Genomic DNA, 16,626 nt, shown 5'->3' on the forward strand with positions numbered 1-16,626 from the left:
CAGCGGGACAGTGGAGCCTGTCTGCTGACATATGTGCCGGAGTGTGTGTGTGTGTGTGTGTGTGTGTGTGTGTGTGTGTGTGTGTGTGTGTGTTTACGTGTACTCATGCTCATCTCTGGGTGGGAATGTTTGTGTATGCATTTGTGTGGGGATGTGTGTCAGCATCTGTTGTGGATGTCTGTCACACATAGGTGTGTCTTTGCATCTGTATGGGACAGGGGCCGTTTTTATAGGGAAAACGTTTCTCTGTGTTGCTGCTTCCTTTTTCTCAGAGGCCGTGTTTGTATGTGAGGAGGGGGTGTGTTCCAGAAGGACCAACAGGAAGTCTTGGACCAGAAGCAGAGCCCTCCCTGTCCTCCTGAGCAGAACTAGTCTTTCTCCCCGGGCACCTTCCAGTCGGCCTTGGGTAGACTGAGGAGGGCCACCCAAGGCTGGCCAGGCTGCCTGGCACACACGGAAGAGTGGCCTTGGGTGTTTTCCGGCTGCCCCATGCTTCTTCGAGGCTCCACCTCCTAGCTCAGGTCAGGGAAGGCATTGCGGCAGGGCGGGTAGCTATGGGCACCGGGGACTGTCTCTCCCCTCTGGCACAGGCCTCACCACCTGCCAGCATATGCCTAACCAGGGAAGACCAAGGAGGTTTTTAAAAATCCCAACTCGGAGAGAAACTAGAATAGACCATAGCTCATCAATCTTTTTTTTAAAAATGGAACCTTTTTTTTTTCATACGGACAATTTAATTTATGCTGTAGTATTAATTAGATTCATGTAATTTGGCATTCAAAAAGTGAACAGTGTACCCGAAAAGTCTCCTTCGCATCCTCGTCCCCAGCCACCTGGGGAGCAGCCGCTGGATGGATTCGTGGCTCACTTGTCTCAATGTGTCTTTGCTCCACCCAGGATCTCTGGCTCACTGGTCAGAAACCCTTCATGCAGACCATCCCTTTCATTTGCTCTTGAGGCTCAGAGAGGTCAGATGACTGCTCCAAGGTCACACAGCAAGTCCACCGCAGAAGCAGAATTCACACCCAGGTCTCCCTGTCACCTCGTCACCTCGTCACCTCCCTGTTTCTTCTATGCACCACAGCTCGGGGGCTGGAACATCACAGGGCCCTGGGACAAAGACAATTTCCAGGACATCCTGCAGGTGGTCACCTCCCACTACCGCACCTCACCCTTCTTCTCTGTCTACGTCAGTGCAGACTCCAAGAACTCCAACAGCAACGTGATCCAGGTGAGCCGGCCTGGAGCCCCGGAAAGAGGAAGGGGCATGACCACATGGCCTGTCTGGAGTCTAGCCAGTGCTGGGTTTCGGGGAGACTTGCCCTAGGCGGCGGGCTGCTGGTTTCTGAGTCTGGGTTATAGCTGGTGTTCTCCCAACCATGAGAGCTTTACGGGCAAGCAAGAAGTTTTGAAAAGGCGGGTCACTGCAGCACATATGAATCTTTGGGGTTCTGATTGGTCCATGTGGGCTCCAGGAGTGATGTCAACCCCTGGGCACACCTGCAGCCACCTCCTGGTCTGCCCTCTTCAGCCTCTAGCCTTTGTGACTCTGTTTAGAATGGCTTCGAGTCCATCTCTTCCTCCCAGAGCCTGCCCCAGACTGAGCATCAGCACGTCCAGGGAACCTAGGCTGGGTGTCATGAAGGCCAAGTTCCCACCCATCTCTGCCACTACTCATTGTGTGACCTTGGTCAAATGCCTCAACCTCTCTGATCTGCAATTTCCTTATCAATCAAATGAACTGTAACAACGCCTACTCTTGGTCTGTCACGGTATGGCCATCAGGCTGATAGTAGCTGTGAGAACCGACCCTCTCCACCCACCCTGCTCTCCCCGCCTTTACCAGCATCTCTCCTCGAGTCGTCTTCCCAGCTCTGAGCGTCACGTCCTACTTCCCTTGTTTTCCAGATGAAGAACCTGGGGATCAGAAAGGTTTAGTAACTTGACCAAGGTTATACCCATCCCGTGAGTGGCTCTTAACCAGTGCACCATCTTAGGAAGCGTTTCATGAAGTAGAGGGGCTCTGCGGGGCTGAGGAGGTGTTTAAAGAGGAGGGTGGCCCTTGTGGCCCTTCTGAAGGGCCCAGAGTCCCTGTGCTGACCACGCGCGTGGGCAGAAATTTAGCTCCACATGGGCCTGTCCCCTCCCCAGGTGGGCCCATGCCACGTCTCAGCTACCGGCGGGTGCTCCTGCTGAGACCCAAACTGGTCCTCTGTGGTCATCTGCCAGCCGTCCCCAGGGCGGGTGGCGGCCATGCAGTGTGTGTGTACAGCGGGAGGTTCCTGCTCACCCCCACCTTTCTCTCCAGGTGGACCAGTCTGGCCTGGGTTTACCCTCACGGGACTATTACCTGAACAAAACCGAAAATGAGAAGGTGAGTAGGTCCCTTCAGAGAGAGTGGCTCCCACCCCAGCCCACTGCCGTCCATGGTTTGTCTCTCTCCGTGTCCCCTCAGTGTTCTCATCTGTGCAGGTCTTTGAAGCTGGAGGAACACAGAGGTGTCACTTACTGATAGGTGACATGCAGGCCCTGGCAGGGGAGGGCTGTCATTTGTCCCCATTCTAGACCACTGCAGCAGTAACGGCCACTGCCATTTGTGGGTGCTGGACCTTTTTTATACGTGTCACCTCTAGCCCTCCAGTGACCCAGCAGATACTGACCTTCTCTGAACTTCATTCGCCTCCTCTGTCACATGAGTATTTTTCTTTTTTTACCTTGTCTATTTCAGAGGAGGGAATAAGGCTCAGAGACACTTCACACAGCCTGTAAATGGTGAGGCTGAGATTCACATCCAGATCCACTAACTCCAAAAGCCCGTGCATTTCCAGTCCCCGGGCTGCTGCTCGTAAAGTCCCAGCGAGACCTTGCCTGAGGTTCATCATCTACCCATTCATCATTCCACCCACTTGTATCAAGCAAGCGCCTACTAAGTACTTGATGTTGGGGAGACAGTGGCCAATAGGCGGCACGGTCCCTGCCCCTCGGGGCTTAGAGTCTGGTCAGGGAGGCAGACGTTAATGAACTAAGCACAAATTACAGGCACAATGACAAGTCGTGATAAGTGACAGGTGAACTGAGAAGGTACGTGGGGACCCAGTTCAGATCTGAGGGCATAGCAGAGGAGGGCAGTTCAGAAAAAGTGAATTCTAGGAACCGAAAGATGGCCCTGCTGGTGGCTCTCATGTGACAAACATGTGGGAGAGAACGTGGGCCAGGACAGCAACCCATGTGGGGGCCTGTGGGGAGCCAGCGAAGGGATGCACTGCTGACATCATTCTCAAAGCTGGTTTCCAGTGGGTTTCTGGGCGAAGCACCCAGACCCCTCGCTCCCTGTGCTGGGCTGCAGCCGGCCCTGCCCCACCCTGCCGCCCTTGTCCAGTGGCAGTGGGTGGCAGCTACTGACAGATCGAGGGTGCTGGGTCCCACAGGTACTGACAGGATACCTGAACTACATGATCCAACTGGGGAAGCTGCTGGGCGGAGGGGACGAGGATGCCATCCGGCCCCAGATGCAGCAGATCCTGGACTTTGAGACAGCTCTGGCCAACATCACCATCCCCCAGGAGAAGCGCCGGGACGAGGAGCTCATCTACCACAAAGTGACAGCGGCCGAGCTGCAGGTAGATTGAGCTCCAGCTGATGCGGAGGCTGGGACAGCCACAGGGTTTCGGGACGTGGGGTGCTGGGCTCGGGGCTTTACACGCGCTTCCTCAGACCCTCAGAACAACCCTAGGAAGCAAGGAAGGTCGTTCTGCCCAGTTCACAGATGGAAAAACTGAGGCTCAGAGGTAGACTTACCTGCTGGAGGCCACCACGTCCAGTGACTCCAGAACTAGTCTCTTGCCTTACGCTAGGCTGGTTTTCTGTAACAGCATTTGCCTGCGGAGACTCCGTGGTCACGATAGTAAAAAGTCACATCAACGAAGGGGCATTTCCTGTCTCTTGAGCACCAAGTTCATTGAGCCTGGTGTACAGCAAACGGTAATTGCGAAGGGCAGGTTCTGTCATCACTTTCTTCCAAGCCGGGAGGTTAGGGGACGTGTTCAAGGCCTTGACTCTCCTACGGGGCAGGGGAGCTGAGCATTGGACTCAGGCTTGGCTCACTGACGCTCCCGATGACCTCCTGGAGGTGTAACGGGATTGGGGTCGGAACTGTGACGCTCTCTGTACCGAGTGTAGCCCATCTGAGAAGCCAAAGTTCCCCCCATACCCAGCCTTTGCCCTGGTGGCTGCCTGGGACTTGCAGGCCATGAGTTGGCTTGCAGTTTTCCAGTTCATGAGGTGTCAGTGTCCAGCCTTATCCCCGGCCCCTGGAATCACAGGGAAATCAGCAGAGTGGCCTCAGCCAATCTTCTTGTTTCCTGCCATCGCCCAGGATTGCTTGGCTGGACCTCGTTCCCTTGCTGGGGAGGACGTCTGGGCGGGATTCCTCCCTTCGCTACCCTCTGACCAGCCAGGTCCTGCCCGTGTGTTACTCATTTCCTCTCCTTTCTGGAAGAACACTGAGGTCCCTTCCCTTTTCTCTTCCATTCCTCCCTTCAACAAGTGTCTGTGGGGCCACCTTGGGGCCTTGCTTCCAGGCAAGTGGGGGCCACCAATGAGGAAACAAAACAGGGCACCAGGAGCTGGGAAGGGTGAGGTCAGGGAGCGGGTCTGACGAAGGGGTGAGCAGCAGCCGGGCCGATGGGGATTCCCAGGTGGTCGGCGGTCAGGGCAAGGGGACCTGGCCTTCTTCTGGCTGCCAGCTGCCCTTTAGATCCCCAGAGAAGCTGGCATCAGGGTGAGTGGTGCTGGGTGGGTTGTTAAGGACGTCAGCCTGTGACGGGCACCATCTGGCACTGTTATTTTGCTCTGAGGCCAGGAGGTCAAGGGAGATGCTGTTTGTGCAGCGTAATTTGGTTTGCTTCAGCTGCCCACTTCTCAGCTCAAGAGGGGCCTGGCAGTCCCTCAGCCCCCACAGTGGCCATGATGCCAACCGACTACCCTAGGCGTGGGAGAGAAGGCACAGAGCCCTGGGCGCCTCAGCCCCAGCGTGGCTCTCAGGTTCTGCCCCCGGGCTTCCTGTCGCCATTGCTTTTGCTCTGTTCTTCCAAACGAGGCATGGGAGCCCTTTCCTCCAACCCGGCTGCAGAGCTGCCAGGATGGAGGGGACTTTAGCAGAGACAGCAGCCTGGAGTGGTGTGAGCCCTGGGCGTGGAGACAGAAGCGGGCCCTGGCTCAATCCCACCACGAGCCGTGTGCCCTTGGGCAAGTCACACAACCCCTTTTTTGAGCCTTGGTTTCCTTCCTTGTAAAATGCGCTTTGCTCGTTCGTTCACACCTGCCATATGCCAAGGTACAGAGACAAATGAGAGTCGCCTCCTGCTCCCACAAGGAGAAGTGGTTCTTTAAGCCACAGAGACCTTTGAGAACAGGTTGAAAACTACAGTGATTCCCAGAAGAAACGGACATATGTATATATTATTATATGGCCACATAAAATAATAATGTCTAACATTTGAAGACGTCCTGGACCCCTGATGCTGTCTACTGAGTAAGAATCTCTGCCTGGCCTGCTCATGGGGTTGCAAGAGGATGAGATGAGACAAAGGCGAGATTTCATACTGTAAACTGACATGCGTGGTTTAAATATATTTTAGTAATCATTATTAGCATTCCTTTGTTATTGCTGATCCTCGCCCCTGTCTCCAGCACTAAGCCAATTCGATTCATTCCACCCTTGGATGGAGGATGTCTCGTTGTTCCCTGGTATCTAGAAATTTGATTTTCTTTTCACACTCTAGGTGACTCAGGGAAAGGCACTCCAGCCTTCACAGTGTGGTTCTAGGCTAGCCCAGCCAGAGGGCAGAGTGGTTTCAGGCTAGCCCCCAGCAGAGCCTGAATTCAGAGCCGTGAATCACACATCCTTCTGTCGCTTCTCTGGGGGCCTGAGGACCCTCCCATTCATTTCTAGGACCTCCCACACCGAAAGGTGTTTGGGAATGAGCCCCATCCCCTGCTCTGAATTCTCCAGCTGAGATAAAGCCCAATAACATTTTTCTTTTCTCTCCCACTTTGCAAGCCTACTTAAGCTGGTTGGTTGGTGACCAGCAGTTCTCTTTGGCTGTGCTTGTGGAAAATAGAGCTCATCAGTGTGCCCCAAAGGGTATGAGTCACACGTGGAATGTCCTAGTCAGTTAAAACAGCCATCTCCTTGGAGACAGACCTAGGCACACGTGTTTAAGTTAGGCATTCACTAGAAGAATAGAGATCGAACATGTGAAAATCCTGGTATTCAGCACACACCCTGTCTCAGAGAGGTGGGACTTTACCTGCACAGAACACCTGCTGTCCCTAAAGGAACAGGCTTGTGTTAAATATATAGAGATTTATCTCCTGGTCAGAGATCCAGTTCCCTGCAGTTCCTGAAGCTCCGTTAGTTGTATAAACAATGGTGTTTTGTAAACTTGGTCAATTTCCCAGAGGTCTTTACCAGCAGGTCATGCAGGCAGGTAGTCTAAGCGTTGAGCCCTATTTGACCATCTCACCTAGACAGCTCCAAGTCCTGCAACCACAGAAATATGAAGGAGAAGCCCCAGAGGTTACCTGCCCAAGGGGCTTCTGCCAAGAAGAGAGAGCAGAAGGAAGGAGCTGGGGAGAAGGGAAACTCAGTTTGTTGAACAAGCTGTCCCTAGAGGCACAGAGCAGCCAACCCTGGAGTGGGAGGCAGGAATTGTTGTCCCCATTTTAGAGAAAGACAAATTTTCTCAGTCTAGTACAGGGCTTTTGCAGCTCACCACACTGCCAGGCAGGCAGGCAGGCTTGTGCTGGAGCCCGCTGGGCACAGCTCTCCCAGACTCTGTGGGTGGTCTGCAATAGGTCATGGCAGAACTACAGACTAGCCCCCGCCCCTGACTGAGAGCCCCCACTTGCCTCTGGGAGCTGCCCTCCTCTGTCCTTTGAATTGAGGTCCTTGTTCCTCAGCAGCTGAGCTGCCCTTTAAAAGCACAGGCCTGCACAGTCACTAGTTAACTGTGTGACGTCAGAAAAGCCACTTTAACTCATCTGCAAATTCAGTGTCTGCTAAGTGAAGGGTTTTTATGGCTGCCTCTCTCACTGAGGACATCGTAGGTATTTACCAACTGGTTATAGATTCCGCTGATGTATAGACTGATTTTGTATTATGGATCGATCTTACCATATGAAGATCATCATTTATAATGCATCTCTCACTTCCCTCATTTGTCTTGCATTTTTGCCCTTTTTAAAGGGAACAGAGAACAGAATTTGGAATTGGACAAGCCCAGGCCCACTTTTGGGAGACCTTGAGCAATGATGACAATAGCTCATATGGATTGAGTGTTTGCTAAGTGCCGGATACCCTGCTAAATGATCGACATGTATAGGTATTTTTTGTTCTAACATGGCACGTGTAGTCCTGAAAAACCTTGCATTCTATAAATTACAGAAAGTAACTAAAAATAACAAGACATATTGGAAAAATAGGACTAGAACAGACTGTTCAAATGTGCAACTTTGTTTGAGGACATGACACTAAATAAAATAAGCCAGTCACAAAAGAGCAAATGTTGTATGGCCCCACTTCTATGAGGAAGCTAGCATAGTCAAATTCATAGAGGCAGAACGTATGATGGGGCTTGTCTAGGGCTGGGGGAGGGTTCTGGGGGGGTTATGGTTTAATAGGTATGGAGTTTCACTTTTGCAAGATGAAGTCTGTGCAAAGATGGCGGTGTTGGTCCCATAACAACATGAATGTACTTCATACCACTGAACCATACACTTAAAAAGGGTTAAGAAGGTCAGTTTTATATGCATGTTTTATCACAATTTTTTAAAAAGTTGTGTAACTGTCTAATGAAAACACTCATAAAACAATAATTGGAGACTGCCCGGTGGGAAGTAGAAATGCTGGCTGTGGACACTGAGGCCCTGCAGACAGACGGGAGCTTGGAGCAGCGGGGCTGCCGGTGAGGTGGGCCAAGAGCAAGTGCAGCCTGCTGGAAGTAGAGCGTTAAGTCAAGCTGGGTGTGCCTCTGTTGGGGGAGGGGGCAGGTGCTCATTTTATATTGTCTTAAAATAGAGCTGATGAGCTTCCTGTGGGTGCCTCAGCTGAGCTGAGAGGGCTTTCCCTTTCTTGCTGAAGGTTGTCTCTCGTTCTACACTTGCTTTGCCAGATGCCAGGCCTGAGGAAAAAAAACACCCATGGACCAAAGCAGCTGACACGTTACACTGCTGTCACTCTTGAATTTAGCAGCTATACAGTAAGCCGGTCAGATAGAGGCTAATTGATGCTATGGAAGCGCCTGTCGAGTGGGACAGTATTAACTCATTTAATACTAAACCCTATGAGGCAGGGCTCTGTTATTACGGTGATCTCCATTTTTCAGATGAGATCCTCAGGCACCAAGGGGTTCATCATCTTACTTATGGTCACACAGCTCGTGAGTAGAAGAGCTAGAGTGTGAACCTGGGGAGTCTGGCTGCAGATTCTACGCGCTTGCCCATCACAGGCCCGTCTGAGGCTCAGTTTCTCCATCAATGAAATGGGGATAATAATTCACCACCTGGGACTGCCACAAGGACCAACTGGAAGGAGACATATGCAACTTCTGCAATGACACCTGGCAGGGGAGGGGCCTGACCAACCACAGCTGCTCGCTGCTGCCACTGTGTCTCCTCTACTCTACCCTAGCTCCTGAGAATTTTATCTACAGCATCTCTGACAAAAGTCAGCTGGCCTCTGTTTGACATCTGCCCGGTGCACTGTTGGACAGGTCCCAGTCCTTTGCTTTGCCCAAGGGTAGAAGGCACAATGACCACTTCTTCAGACGAACGCCCTGGAGATGTGGCTTCTGAGGAGAAATGGCCCAGCCAGAGTCACACTGTCCTCTTCCTTTCCAGACCTTGGCCCCCGCCATCAACTGGCTGCCCTTCCTCAACACCATCTTCTACCCCGTGGAGATCAACGAATCGGAGCCTATTGTTGTCTATGACAAGGAGTACCTCGGGCAGGTCTCCACCCTCATCAACAGCACTGACAAATGGTAAGGGATACCTAGCGGCCAGGGACAGGCCTTTCACAGGCAGCCTTTGGGGCCACACACTGCTGCCTTCTTCTCAGGCAGGATGGGTGGGGACAGCGGATGACAACCTAATTCAGAAAAGTGGACCCTGGGTCTGGCTTTTATGAGAAGCAGCTGGGTGCCCTGGTTACAAGCGCAGGTGGACATCCCAGCTCCTCCACCTACCAGCTTTGTAGCCTTGAGCACGTTTCTCACCGTTCTTAGGTTCATTTTCGGCATCCATAAAATGGGGACATAAACTGCACCTACCGTGTAGGGTTATTGGTTGTGAGAACTGAGTGGAATAATCCGTGGGAAGTGTTTTAACATGGAATGGGACTTGGTAAATGTTAGCTAATATTTTTATTTTTGATTTTTTTTTAATTTTTAAGATTGTAGACATTTTTGAAAACTGCAGAAAAAAATAGGAAAATAATTATAATTACTCAGAACACCACTGTCGATCTTATGGGATGGGCCCGTGTGTTTGTGAGTGTGCATTTGGGGTGAGAGAAAGCATGTATGTGAGGGAGAGGGAGAGAGAGAGATGGATTTTCTAATACATGGTTCCTTTTCCCCCCATGATTGTGACTACATGTATAGGCTGCTTTTCCCCTGACCTTTATTATAAGCAGTTTTCCCCATGTCACCCCAAACCCTCTGCAGACCTCATTTTTCTTGACTGCGTAGTATTCCATTGAGCATAAATATGATTATTTACTTACCCCTTCTCCTGTTGTCAGACATTTAGATTGGTTCCAGTTTGAGGCTAGCAATAAGCATTTATTGAGCACTTGTGGTGTACAGTCATTGCACTAGGCACAGAGGGGTTTTCAAAAGAAGACCCAGGCTCTGCCCTGGAAGAGCTGCCCTCCCAAGTGCTTCAAGAGCAGTAACCAGCCCCACTGGGATGGGAAGGCTTGGTGTGAGCGCCCCTAGAGATCAGCGGGGGAAGTGCTGTGACACGTCTGCCGGGAGCCATTTCTGAGCACTGTCTGGTGTCCTATGACCAACCTCAGGTATTGTAACCTGGTGCGAAAGACAAGCACCTTCCTCGATCAGCGCTTTCAAGACGCCGATGAGAAGTTTATGGAAGTCATGTATGGGACCAAGAAGGTGAGCCTGTTTGTGGCACGTGTTGAGCACCTACTATGTGCCAGGCCTTGAGTTGGAGGCTGGTATGACCAGGGCCATGGAACTCGTGAGGGAGTTAGATGATAGGCAGAGAACGGAGAGGGCCCCTGAAGGGGTCCACCCAGATTTCCCTGAGCACACAGGAGGGGACATAAGCCAGCCTGGGATGGACAGAAGCTTCCAGAAGGAAGCGATTATACCAAATGTTAAAGAGTAAAGAGCAGTCTTGGCACTTAGCTAATTTACAGCAAAAAGTAGTCTGTGTTCTCTCTCAACTCCTCGATGATAATGATAAACGCTTTCCTTACCTAACTCATGTGAGCTTCACATCCCCTGTGGGGTAGGTGCCATCATCAGGTCCCTTTTACACAAGGGACCCCCAATTATAGTACTTTTCTCCCATAAACATAAAGCACTTGGAGCAGCACCTGGCTCACGGTAAGTATGATGCAAGCGTTCGCTGATGTTATTATCCTTCCTGGCCCCAGAACACATGTCTCCACCCACCTTTAAAGTCCCCCACATTCTTTCAGAGGTCCTAGGGCTCCAGGGCCCACCCCTTCCCTCTCCCAGGGAACTCCCTGGTCCTGACCTCCTGTGTGGTCAGCCTGGCTGGACCAGGTGCAGCTTGTGTTCAGCTGGAGGCTGTACCTCTGGGGAAGGGAGGCAAGATTACGGGGAGCAGGGGGAAGACAGGGAAGACGTCCAAGCAGACACCTGGGTGGGAAAGCTTAAAAGAACTTGCTTTTTTGCCTGGAAGAAGTTTTTTAACTAAGGCGTAATTTACATACAATAAAATGCATGCATGAAGTACACAGTGCAGTGAGTTTTAACGAATGAAATCACACGTGCAACCACCACACCAATCAGAGGGCATTTCCCTCACCAGCGTCCTCTGAGCAGAAGGTTCCCCTGTGCCCCTCTCCCGTCAGCCCCCCACCCTGTACCTCCAGGTGGGTGTAGGTGGGTGTAGATGGAATCATATGCTAGGCACCCTTTTTCGTCTGGCTTCTTTTGCTCAGCATAAGCCTGTGAAATCCATCCGTGGTGTGTATATTCGTAGTTCATTCCTTTTTGTTGCCAAGAAGTGTGCTGTTGTATAAAAATACCACATTCTGTTTATTCATCTGCCTATTGATGGGCATTTGGGTTATTTTCAGTTGAGGGCTGTTATGAAGTGGGCTGCCCGAGCCCGGATGATTTTTACCACCTGTTGTTCAGGGTTCAGAGGGCTGCCGCTCAGGGAGTGGGTGAGGCTGAATGTTGCCTGGATGCTCTTCCCTGAGCCATGCATGCTCCATGAGGCTGCAGCCCTTGGGGTACCCACCTGGAGATGTGCTGTGGCTATTGAGCTCACAGGTGACACCAAGAACAAATAAATGTGTCTGGTCCTACAGCGGCTGTTTTTTTTCTAGGAGGCTTTAAATGGGGCTGGGATCCTGGCTTTCTTGAAAGGTTTCCTGCTGCTCAGGGTTAGACGAGGTAACTTCCCAAGGTCCTTTGTCACCAGGATTTTTAGCCTCCACCAGGAGGCAGGACAAGGTAGGGGTAGGAGAGTAGGGTGTAGGGTTGGACACAGCAGAGTTCTGGTTACTGTGGGACCCAGAACTGGATACGTGACTTCTCTGTGCTGAGTTTGTTTCCTCATCTGTCAAGGGCCCACCATCCCTGCCTCCAAGGCTCACTTTGATGGGTTGATGGGATACCACGTGTGGAGCCTGCATTCGGAAAATAGTACATGGTGGTGATGAGGGATGTCGTGGGGCCTCTCGGCCCAGTGCCTAAAAGAATTTCTGCTGGGTTAAGAAAGGTCTCCCTGAAGTTCTGGAAGGAAATACGGGCACCAGATGGACAGGGGTTGGGCAGAAGGAGGACAGGGCCAAATAACCCTTCGCACTTGTGTTCCCAGACCTGTCTTCCTCGCTGGAAGTTTTGCGTGAGTGACACAGAAAACAACTTGGGCTTCGCCCTGGGCCCCATGTTTGTCAAAGAGACCTTCGCCGAAGACAGCAAGAACATAGTAAGTGCCCCGTCTTGGACACAGGCTGTAGCATCACACCAGCAATGGTCCCTTGTGAACTTGACGGCCCACGCTCTGGTCTGCTCTGGACCTTCCCTGCTCCGGCCCAGGGCGCCAGCCTTAACTCCAAGGTCCCGTTTTCTGAAGCCTTAAATAATGTGAGTCAGGCCTCTTACCTGTATTATCTCATTTAACCCTTGCCGTAGCCCTGCAGGGTTATTCCAGCCGTGTCTACCTCCAAGGGTATGAAGAACCCAGCTAGATAATGTTGACACAGCAGCTCTGGCCTAGAGGGTAACATTTTTCTTACACTGGGTGACAGATTTGTTCTAGACGGGCAGAGGAATGTCCTGGCTAAGCATGATGTGAAGACAGCCTGGCCTCAGGTCAGATCTTGGATTTACCGCTTCCTGGTTGGGTGACTTGGGACAATATTCTCACCTCACCTGTCACATGGGGGTGGGCATGTGCATCCACCAGGGGGAGATTTTTTAAAATGAGAGACTACACATAAAGAGCACCTGGCACAAAATAAAAGTTCGATAAAAGGTAGCTATTACGTTGTTACAATTTTTATTGCTAAAATTAAATACATAGATGTTATCTGCAGTCAGAAGTTAGCAGAGACTAGAATCCGTTACGTGAGCCTTGCCCGTGGGTGGCTGGTGCAGAGTCCACGTAGAGTTCGGTGGGCCATCGGTCCCTCTGTGCTTTCTGCTGCGTGACTCCGCCTTCCCTTGGTCCGGCATCTTTAGCTGCCAGGGCTGCTTGTTCCTCTCAAGCCTGCACAAAGCACTTCTGAAACTGCTCTTTGGAACTTGAGTTCTCTAGATTTTAACGCCCATTCCATCAAAAAGGAATTCTGTGGTCCAGTAAGTCTGAGGATGGCTATGTCTTCTAGTCCTCTCTGAAAGGAATCGCAGTGCATGTGATACCGTAAAGGCTCTGAAAAGTCCTGCAGTGAAGAGACTTTCCCAGCATTCTCAAAGCTTGCCCCAAGGGTATTTGACCATGGAGCCCTGGTTATGGAAGTCCAGTCTTCTCTTGCAGGGCGTTAGTATTCTGAAGAACAATGTTGGGGAACATGGCTGAGGCGCCCCTTCTTAGCCTAGCACCTAGGAGCCTGAGGCTTTGAGCCAAGAGCTGAGTTTAGTCTCTGTCTGGGTGTCATCCTCCTACATGGGGACCCGTCCAGTGTCCAGGCCTTACTGATTCAGCTTCTGTCTCCCCAGGCCAGTGAGATAATCCTGGAGATCAAGAAGGCGTTTGAGGAAAGCCTGAGCACCCTGAAGTGGATGGATGAAGACACTCGGAAATCAGCCAAAGAAAAGGTGAGGCCCGCCTGGTGCTTACAGGGCTGGCTGAGGCTTCCTGCACAGAGGCCACAGCCACCAGTAGAGGAGGGTGGATGATGGAGAGACTATGACCAGATTCTGTCCTGCCTTCAGGGGGTGGACAGTCCAGCAGGGTGGAGGGACAGCCTTGAACACATGAGTGCATTGATGACAGTATGAAAACAAACTGCCGAATGTGCAGGGGCGGCAGGCGTGCAGGGGGTGTGACGTGTCTCAGGGAGAGTGAAGGGTCCGATGTGGTCTGGTGGGGTCGTCGCAGTGGAGGCTTCCCTTGGGAAGGGACATTTAAGCAAGACCCAAAGGATAAGTAGAAGTTAGGCAAGAGAGGGATCTTTCCGGAAAGAGATGTGAAAGGCCTGAGGTGGGAGGAGCCTTGCCCTGGTTCCCACAGAGCGCTGCTGGGCACTCACCGTTCTGTGTCTCTCCTGTCCAGGCGGATGCAATCTACAACATGATAGGCTACCCCAACTTCATCATGGACCCCAAGGAGCTGGACAAAGTGTTCAATGACGTGAGTGGCTCTCACCCTGTCCCTTTGCATTCCCAAATGCCCCTGTCCCCACTCGGGAAAGGGCAGAGGCAGTTTGGGTCCAGATGGGACGCCGGAGGCATGATGACTCTCAAGACATCTTGAGATGCTGAGGCGTGGGGTTTGGGGACGAATCAGGCACAAGGAAGCCACTCTCTCCCTGCTCCTTCCTCCCCTGGGCCAGCTGTAGGTCCCGCCTCCCTGGGATACACTGGCAGTCAGTACCAGAGTAGTGCCACGTGCCCTGCTGGAAGCGGTCTGCTCCATTTAATGCGTGGGAAATAGTGTGGGGGCGGGGGACATTCTAGAAGGTGCACAGCTCATTGGTGCCCCTAAAATGTAAAGGAGTGGGGTACAGCGCATACCACCTCCTCCTTCCCAGCCTGGGGTCCTCCCCACCTTCCCAGAGAAACCTGGACCCCTGATTCGGCCTTTGAAATGCAAATGGGGAAGAGGAAGCACAAACCCTAACTGTGCGTAAAAGCTTAATTCGGGTAGCAAGGGTGGTTAATGTACCCCTCGTGTTTAGAACTTCTGGCAAATCACTCCTTTAAGTGGATTGTGCTTCTGCCCTGAAAGATAAAGTTTTATATCTTTGTGTGATTGAAACTTGTAAATTCAGGCATTTTTACAATTGTAATAACATCTCATCATGGTTATATTTAAAACCTCAGAATATTAAAATTACTTCTGAGAATACGAGACTCATTCTGCAGCCTTTTTCCTTGAGCATCATTTAAGACGCTCCAGAATGGCATAATAGACCAGCGGTTTCTGGAAACCGCCCAGGCAGAGCCCGCAGGATCAGAGTCCCGCCCCCAAGGGCCCAGCATTTAACCAGAGCCTTGTCGTAAAGCCAGAAAGCTCTAGAGAGAATCTAGGGAGAACCTCACACCTGAAAAGATCTGAAAGGCTGGGCTGAGGGGTGAGGAAGGTGTGTGATGATGCCCGTCCCCTGACATTTCGGAGATAGATCCCAGCTTGATTTCTGAGATCGTTGCTGTCCAGTATGGTTGCTATTCGCCACAGATGGCCCCATGTGGCCAATATCTATATTTTGGACAACATGGGCATAGAACATGTCCATCATCACAGAAAGTTCTCTTGGACAGCGCTGGAGGTATTTCCTGCCAAAGGCCCAGGAGCTGCTGCGGGGGCATCGCCTGTGACACTGCTGGGCGTTGGGCAGTCCTGGGGGAAGCTCTTAGTATGTCCTTGAGGGGGGGCGGCTGCCAGGCCCCAGCAGGGTGACGGCTGAGAGAAGAGCCCAAGCCTGCAGCCCCGAGTCCACCCTCCTAGCCTGTCACCTTCAGGCCAACCCCTTAACCTCGTGGGGCTCCGGTTTCCTCAGTTTTAGAAGAGACAATTTGCATTCGCAGATCTGAGGTGCGCCCAGCCCTGGTGTCCTCTGATCCTGTGACTTTGCTCTCTTGGCCAGTACACTGCAGTTCCGGACCTCTACTTCGAGAATGCCATGCGGTTTTTCAACTTCTCCTGGAGGGTCACCGCGGACCAGCTCAGGAAAGCTCCCAACAGAGACCAGTGAGTGCCTGGCCTCCCCAGGGAGCACGGGTGCTCTGGGCTGAGCTCGCCTCTGTGACGCTCGTACCATGTGCTCGATATAAGTGTCATAAGGGCCCTCCGAAGAGTGGGTACTGTTACCATCCCACTTTTCAGTTAAAGAAACCAAGGATGAAGGAAGCGTTGCCCAGCCGGGAGCTAGGATCGGCCACGGCAGTGCCTCCAGCGCCAGGCTGTTAGCAGAGTGGCCTAGCCTCTGGAGTTGAGAAGACCGGGCATCACATCCCAGCTCTGCCACGTTAGCCGTCAGAGCTGGTGTGACAATCAGGTGTGAGAACTTCTGGAGAGTGTCACACAGAGGAGACCCTCAGCTAGTTTCCACTAATTCCCCACTGACAGAAGTGGTGGAGTCTCACGGGCAGTTCCCCCACAGAGGCCCCGGGGAAAGATTCTGGATAGGCCCACAGCAGCTGTGTTTCCCAAACCTCACTGCACATCAGAACCCTCCAGGGAATTTTTTTTAAAAGATACAGCTTCCTGGCTTGTAACCCAGACCTTCTTAAATCAAAATAATCTGGAGTGACACCTGGTATCTGTTGTTTTCTTAACAGTCTTCTCAGAAAACTCTGATATAGTCAGCCTAGTACTAGTTTTCAGACTCAGCTCCCTCCATGCCTAAAACATTTGGAGGAATCTTACCAAAAGGTGAAAGCAACTTCTCTTTGCCTCTGGCGCCCCCTTGTGGACAACGGGGGTTTGACCATCTCTGTTTCCTCTGTTTTCCCTTGTTCAGAGTACCCCTCCCTCTAAATGCAGAAGGCGGTCTTTAATCTCCAGAATATGGCACAGGTACTGCCATAGGTGCCAAATTTATTTGAAATGTTTTCATTTAGCTTGAGATTTTTCATTGAAATTTTGTCTCCTACTCATGAATGTATCCATGATTATTTGAATATAAATATGATGTTGTCAATTTCACAATAGCTTTCCATGGCTTCAGGCACC

The 16,626-nt window shown here is 51.6% G+C and overlaps 1 protein-coding gene across 1 annotated transcript in view; it reads left to right on the forward strand.

Moving 5' to 3' along the window:
• The window catches only part of ECE1 (endothelin converting enzyme 1), an 86,749-nt gene that overhangs the window by 61,549 nt on the left and 8,574 nt on the right, over positions 1-16,626 (forward strand). The window contains exons 6-14 of the mRNA XM_015598811.2: positions 1,085-1,231; positions 2,309-2,374; positions 3,429-3,620; positions 8,902-9,044; positions 10,052-10,178; positions 12,106-12,216; positions 13,449-13,547; positions 14,005-14,082; positions 15,539-15,642. Of these exons, the coding sequence (XP_015454297.2) occupies positions 1,085-1,231; positions 2,309-2,374; positions 3,429-3,620; positions 8,902-9,044; positions 10,052-10,178; positions 12,106-12,216; positions 13,449-13,547; positions 14,005-14,082; positions 15,539-15,642 (1,067 nt within the window). The remainder of the gene's footprint in view (positions 1-1,084; positions 1,232-2,308; positions 2,375-3,428; positions 3,621-8,901; positions 9,045-10,051; positions 10,179-12,105; positions 12,217-13,448; positions 13,548-14,004; positions 14,083-15,538; positions 15,643-16,626) is intronic.

This window comes from Pteropus alecto, unplaced genomic scaffold (genome assembly GCF_000325575.1).
Source record: "Pteropus alecto unplaced genomic scaffold, ASM32557v1 scaffold39, whole genome shotgun sequence".
Taxonomy (NCBI): Eukaryota; Metazoa; Chordata; class Mammalia; order Chiroptera; family Pteropodidae; genus Pteropus; species Pteropus alecto.